We start from the raw sequence: 7,050 nt of genomic DNA, 5'->3' as shown, positions 1-7,050 counted from the left end.
TTTGTATCGGTCGAGCCCGAGAGGAAAGTCCAAAAGATTTGAATGTAGTGTAGCAGGTTTAAAGTGACATTTCTGAAGAAGCAGCAATCGCATGTCCTGCAAAACAAAAACAAAAACAAAACATCCGTCTCGTTCCTCCACTGACGCACGTGTTCACTAAACACTGTTTCTTAACATTGACCGTAACTCGTTTCATAACTCTTTTCTTTTCAATCTCGAAATAAAATGCTCTACGTCTTCTACGCCTTGTTAAATTAACTTGAATATAAGGCAATGAACGAATATGCAATGGACAATAATACAATCTGAACAGACAGAACATAAACATTTACTGTTTTAACAGCATGGCAGTAAAGATTAAAGGTGCTCTAAGAGCTGAAATAGTACAAGACTAAAATGGAACGTATGATATGAAGTACAAAAGGTCTAAATTGGCGAGAGCATGTCAAGGCTACTGGATGGATATATGAAAAACTGATACTCGCAGGGGGTTTTCTGAGAAATGGAACAGAAAATATAAGCCATTTTTAAAGCGCACCTCACATTTTATTAAGCTTCCACACACCTCGTCAGACATGCTGAGAAAAGTGATGCATTCAGTTTAATTAGTCAGTTCTGTGCAAAAGTCAGAGACTGCCCTTCATTTATGTAGCTTCCAGTTGAAACAGCCATTAAGTACAAGTTATTCACTTTTCAGGAGATGTTTCTGAGGAGATTAATCCACCTGCATAAGTAAGGAGAACGTTGAAGAAAGATCATTGAAAAAAAAAGCAGGAGTTTTAAAACTGGAGTTCAAAAAAATGATTAAAAGCAATGATCACAGAAAAAGTGAGATTCCTAACAACCACCTGGAACAAAAAGCCCCCGTCAGATAAACAGCACTTACAGCTTTCGTCTTTGAGAGAGAGGAGAAAATCAAACTGCTTCAGATCTGAAAACATCCACAGGTGTTTCTGTCCATCCTTCCACTGTGAGAAGACAACTCAGCGCTATGAGTCTGAAAGGATGTGTAGCTGTTCAAGAAGCTCTTACTGAGAAAAGATACAGACACATCAAACAAAGAAGCTGCTGGTGTTCTCACAACAAGGGAATGACCACCTCAGAGTCCAGACTCAACATCACTGAATGTGTTTGGGATTGTTTGGATCGTGAGAAGTTGAAAATGCAACCAACTTCTTAGACTGAACTCTGGAGGTCTGGAAAAACATCCCTGAACTGAAAGCAAGTCTCCTGAAAAGAATGGAAGCTGTAGTAAAGGTGGAGTGGACACACCAATTACTGAAAAAAATCATATTATATTTCATTTTCTGTTAAATATGTTTTCTTCTTAGTTTCCTGACAGTGAGAAGTGAACAGCCTGTACTTAATGGCTGCTCAGACTGAACATTAAAGTAAATGAAGGGTCTGAGTTTTGCACAGTCCTGTACTTTCACATAATTACTGGCAACATAAGCAAACAGGAAGACAAACCTACGCTGATGTAATACGGTCATTTCTACGCATCACTTTTCTCAGTGCACTTCTTTCTTTTGTCGACAGAAAACTCTCGTCCTCTTTTGCCAAAACTGTGGTTCCACATACGCAGTTATGTGGTACGGGATACACCAGCCCTTTCACACCAAACAAAACATCACCGCAAGAGGTGTCAGGACTGAGAACGACAGCATACAAACAAACAAACAAACAAACAAACATTCAAATGACTAAAACAAACACAAAAACACGAACACAGAGTGGTGACAGACACATAAAGAGGAACCAAACATACAAACCCTCCCCGATTTATCAACTTGAGGAGACGGTTCTGTTCAACTCATCTACACATATATACCCTTTTTCTTAGAGGAGATGACTGATGAGAATAAACGGATAAAAAGCCAGATGTTGTAGATGTAGATCTGCATAGTGCGCTGTTTTCGAAGCTGCTCAAGGTGTAGTTTTGCTAACCATGACTGGATTTATAAAACGTGTGCTAAGTCGACTGAAGGAGACTGAAGGCTGGTAATAGAGGCGGTCGGAGGATGATGCCGGTGGACGTTTCTGGCTACTTGTATGGCCGGAGGAAGGCTGAGACTTTGCTGCTGATGAGGCGGATGAAGGATCGCGGGAGCATCTCGTTGGAATCCCGAGCCGTGTACTTGTAGTAGTTCTGTGGGTGGGCCAGCACGTCGAAGAGCGTTTTGATTAATTTTTTGTCCTGGTGAGAAACAATGGTGGACAGTGGAGAAGGATTTAAGGTAGCAGGTCAAGCCAAGTTAGGGGAAACATGCCTGATGAAGGTTTATGTGGGGCCAAAAATCATACACAATATGGAGAAAAGTAATGGGACACCTACACATCACACCTACAGGAGCTTTTATGACGTCCCATTCTAAATCCAAAGGCATTAATATGGAGTTGGTCCCTCTTTGCAGCTAAAACAGCTTCCACTCTTCTGGGAAGCTTTCTACAAGATTTTGGAGAGTGTCTGAGGGAATTTTTGCCTATTCATCCAGAAGACTAGAAAACTACAGTTGCTTACGCATATTTTGGGGCAGTGTCTCTCAAATGCTCACACACTGAAAACACATATTTAGCAAATTCTCCCATACTGAGAGCAACATGATCCTCTGGCTACAAAGCCATGAACATTCTCCTAAATATAAAATATTCACATCAAAATACCAAACACTATCGTATGAATTAGTACAGAAAATCAGATTTTTCACACTGAAAAGAGGAACTGAGAACACAATGGAGTCACAGTGAATTTGCTGCTGTCTTTCAACTAAAGACAATGCAGACATGCAGACTAGAGACAATGAAAATACACTAATATACATGTAGTGAATTATTCAACGATGGCGTCATTATTTGTGGTTTTAGTGTTTTGTTTTAAATGTCTTACTGTAAGTCATACAAAATATTCACCCCACTGTAACTTTGTAGAATGTAAATGTAAAATTAAATTCAGAATTAAATACATACATCAGTAAAGAAATAAATATCCCATCATCTCCACGTCAGAGATTTTGAATCGTGTTCCAGTGTACAATAACAGTGTGTAAGCAATCGAGAAAAACTGTAAGAAGATGTTGATGCGGAAGCGTCGTGTTCAGATCACACTAGATATTTTCTCTTGTGTGTTGCCTGTTTGGTAAGGACAGACTTCCCCTGCGGTGGATGATAAAGTTAATCTAATCTAACAGAGCTGTTCTAACCTTCAGGATTTCTTGATGGTTTTCAGAGGCGTAGAGTCTCCCGTCTCTGACGATGTCTTCAACCAGCTGCTCGTAGTCCTCTGAAACACAACGGTTTCTTAAGAAAAACTCTCTCAAGAAATTGTCAAAAATCCAGTAAGCTCTGGTTTAGCATTTACTATTAGCGAGCAAGCAAAGTTTATTTATATAGCGCTTTTTACAACAAAGCAGCTTCACAGAAAAATCAGCGTTACAGAAAAAGAAAGAAAATCAGCATTACAGAAGAAGAAAAATCCGGGTCCAAGCCCCCATGAGCGCGACAGTGGCGACAGTGGCAAAGAAAAACTCCCTAAGAGCAGGAGGGAGAAACCTTGAGAGGAACCAAGACTCAGAAGGGGAACCCATCCTCCTCTGGTCGACACCAGATAGCAAAACATTGTTAGTATAAAGTATTATAGTACAAAGCGGGAAAACAGGTGAAGCAATGGTTAATTTGATATTAGCCACATTAGAGTGTCCTAGTTAAGTAGTAAGTATAGTAACAAAAAAAATCATCTAAATCCCAACTATCCCATCTATTCCCAACATTTCTAACAGCACAGACTGAGCTACAGCCAAAAAACGGCTTTGACGGACATGAGTGGTCCATGTTTTGCCCTTATCAAGGACTGTGTTGTCTCCAAATGGCAAAGCACAGCTTCGTAGTCTCATCCGCTAGCTGGTTAGCTGACTAGCCGTTTAGCCACATTAGCATCCTTAGCAGAGATGTATCTATATTTGACCATATTTGACATTAAAAACACAAGATTAACATCAATAACAAGATTTAAAAAAACATCATTTAACTGTTTTTTTGTTTTTAACTTTACGTGAGCCATCAACTGAAAGCAGCCAATAATAACCTGCACATAAACAGGCCATACAGAGATGTGATGTTTCAAATGAAATAACATTAGGTTATGATGATTTTAATAGCAAGAATGAAGCTAAAATAAGAATTCACTGCTGCACAGTTGCAGCCTGGTGAATGGGAACCTCTAATCTACAGCACTATATAGTCAGTTTTAGCTGACCTTCTGTATGCCTTAATAGTTGTTTATTTACTTCCACTAAGCTTTTAAAGGTCTTAACAGCAAATTATTAAACAGATACAGTAAGTTATTATGGGAGAGCTTTTCCCCTTGATTTCTTTAAATTGTTGAAGTCTTGTGTGTAAACCTGTTGACAGCCTTTTACAGAAAGAAGAGTAGTATTGTTCCCTTCAGCATTGATGGCTTCAAAAAGCTGAAAAACACTGCTGAGCTGTTTTTGGTTTAATGTGAGACCAAATATTCTCTATAAGGGTTTAAATCTGGACTCTAACCAGCCAAAACCATCAGTAAAAACCATTATATTTTGGGCGTGGCTCATTTTTTTGCGCGGGAGTGCAGGTTTTGAGTAGTGCGCTCTATGAAGTGTTCACAAAGTTGCTCGACAGCCTGACTGAAAGCAAACAGACATACCATCATAAGTGACATAAGGGATCTGGAAGCCGCGAGCGCTGTTCGCGTCGTTGGACTTGAAGTTGATCCAGAGGCGTCGAGAGCGAGCTGTGAAGGCGATGGGCCGCTCGTACGTCTGACACGTCTCGTAGGTGGTTATGGAGGTCACTGACCCTGTGGGTGATAAAATGCTTAGGGTTACTGCGCTAAAATATCTGCTTTTCATTCATTTTTTTCACAATATCTCTATAGAAATGAATGTTACATTGTTCCATAATGCTAACTCAGGTGAATTTAGGCCCAATTTCTATATGAATGTGTATGATCAGTATCAGATATGTGCACAGAAAACATCATATGCAATATGATTAATTCTAATAATACCTATATGAGTCCATCCTTAATCCAAACCTTAATAGCTGTACACAGATGGTCTCGTCTGAAACCAAAATATTTGCTAAGAAGGAAAATGAGGCTTCAAGATGGCCGCTACTACTGTGTTTAGGTATTTAACTTATTTCCTATTTGTACTTGTTGTAAGTGATTTTATTAAGTGGATTTATCCTGCACTATTGCTAATTTTGTTTGTCTCAAAATGAGAAATATTAGATTAAATCTGATGTAAGATAATTTCACTGGCCAAGATAAACGTAGTTACGTTCTAACTGAAGTTTGGGGGGAGGAGCATGGCGGAAACCCCTCCTCCCTCCAATCTAACGCCCTATAAATTCACATCCTCACCTTCTGCTCCCGTGACAAAGTGTTCTCAGTGCCCACCGCCACCCCATCTCCTCCCTGTTCCTCAGTCCTACATCAGTCCTACTACAGCTATGAGGGGAGGTCTGGCCTTCTAGCTACAGGCAGAAGCTGCCCAGAACTCCAGCCCAACCTCCCTCAATCAATCTTCCCTCATACTACCACCACATGTTGAAGGCATGGTCTGAACTCACAAACATTTTTAGTGATTTAAGTGATTGTTTTAATAAAGAACGCTGTCCAGACGTGTGTGGAAATAATCTACAGACAGACTTTGCGGTCATCTATTATCTCTGTTAATATTGTTCAGACTAAGTTGGGTGAATCTTGGTAGCCACCACTTTCAGACACATACAGTTCTTCCTCATCACCAGCACGTCTCCACAGTCATCGTCGGAACGGAGGAAGATCTCTGGCACCACGATGAGAATCTTGCGCTTGCTGGGGGGGTTGATGGTCCATATACAGTCCACGTTAGCAGGGTAATCTCCAGGGTAGTTGGGAGACTCGATGTACCCGATGAACTCTCCGATTTCACCTCCGCACTCCCTGTCTATACACACACAGACACAAACACACGCACAAGAGACAGTTACAGGACAGTTTGACAGTATGTCTGGATTGGTGAGCCAGTAAGCCAATGAAAAACAAACATGTTTGCGTTTGGCTGGACAAAACAGGAATTTTTCTATTAGTTTCGCTGGGCTTCTCTCTTAGCGCACTCAGCGTTCCAATCATTCATGTTTGACTTGGAACGGGGAGAGTAAATAGACATCACTGCAGAGTTTAGACAGATTAGAAGAAACCCAGCAGTCTGTCCACTCAGCCAGCAGATTCTCTTAGTAAAGATTTTATGTTCAGGGCTCTGATAGAAACCTCAGCCTCAGCCACCAAGCAGGATTAAATAAAGAACATTTATGAAAAAGTAAAGTGAAAAACAATCCATAACAGAGAATCCTGATAAATGACATGTCTGTATAGTTCATTATGGCTGTTAAAGTTTTTACTGAGGCCACTTAGTTCCTTTTCATGGAAGTCATAAACTGAAACTGAAACTGAAACGTGGATGATCTCCAAAACTGTGCAGGGACCTTCAGGGCTCTCTCCCCTCTGATGTGACCTGGAAGTACATCTGTCCATCACTCTTCACTCTGTTCTGCTTCGTTTCCCCTGTTAAACCCTTACAAAGCCATGAGCCCAAAGTTTTATTACACACTTTATTACACAAATTGCATTGAAGTGTCTGCAGTCAAGCCTTAATATGTAATGAGGTTTAAAGTCATGAAAGCTTTATTAGACCTTGTGAAACTGTGAATATTTTGATAAAGTTTGGGGATGAGCGCCTTTTTTCTAAGACCTCCTGGTTTTTGCAGCAGCGACACAGCGTTGCTTTGGTTTAGTTCGGTTCTAAAAACCTTTAGTTGTTGTCTTTTATATTTTGGTGTTTGCTCATCCCAAACATTATCATCCCAACTTGCTGTTGAGGCTTTAAAAATATAAATACACCTGATCTGTTTTCTGGGTAAAACGATGTCCAGTGTTGGGGAAACTAGATGGAAATATGATCTACAAAACCAGAACTGGACTGGATTTACGTATTTGAAGGGAGAGTGAGCATGTCAACATTCATAAAC

At 40.2% G+C, this 7,050-nt stretch overlaps 1 protein-coding gene across 1 annotated transcript in view; it reads right to left on the bottom strand.

The window, feature by feature from the left end:
- Nucleotides 1-1,341: 1,341 nt before the first annotated feature.
- scube3 (signal peptide, CUB domain, EGF-like 3) overlaps nt 1,342-7,050 on the bottom strand; it is a 145,312-nt gene continuing 139,603 nt past the window's right edge. The window contains exons 20-23 of the mRNA XM_036592098.1: nt 5,772-5,969; nt 4,682-4,834; nt 3,201-3,280; nt 1,342-2,197 (exon numbers count right to left, since the gene is read on the bottom strand). Of these exons, the coding sequence (XP_036447991.1) occupies nt 2,045-2,197; nt 3,201-3,280; nt 4,682-4,834; nt 5,772-5,969 (584 nt within the window). The 3' untranslated portion in view covers nt 1,342-2,044. The remainder of the gene's footprint in view (nt 2,198-3,200; nt 3,281-4,681; nt 4,835-5,771; nt 5,970-7,050) is intronic.

This window comes from Colossoma macropomum, unplaced genomic scaffold, assembly GCF_904425465.1.
Source record: "Colossoma macropomum unplaced genomic scaffold, Colossoma_macropomum, whole genome shotgun sequence".
NCBI classification, from domain to species: Eukaryota; Metazoa; Chordata; class Actinopteri; order Characiformes; family Serrasalmidae; genus Colossoma; species Colossoma macropomum.
The sequence above is the reverse complement of the archived record's forward strand: the minus strand, read 5'-3'. Positions and strand labels throughout refer to the sequence as shown.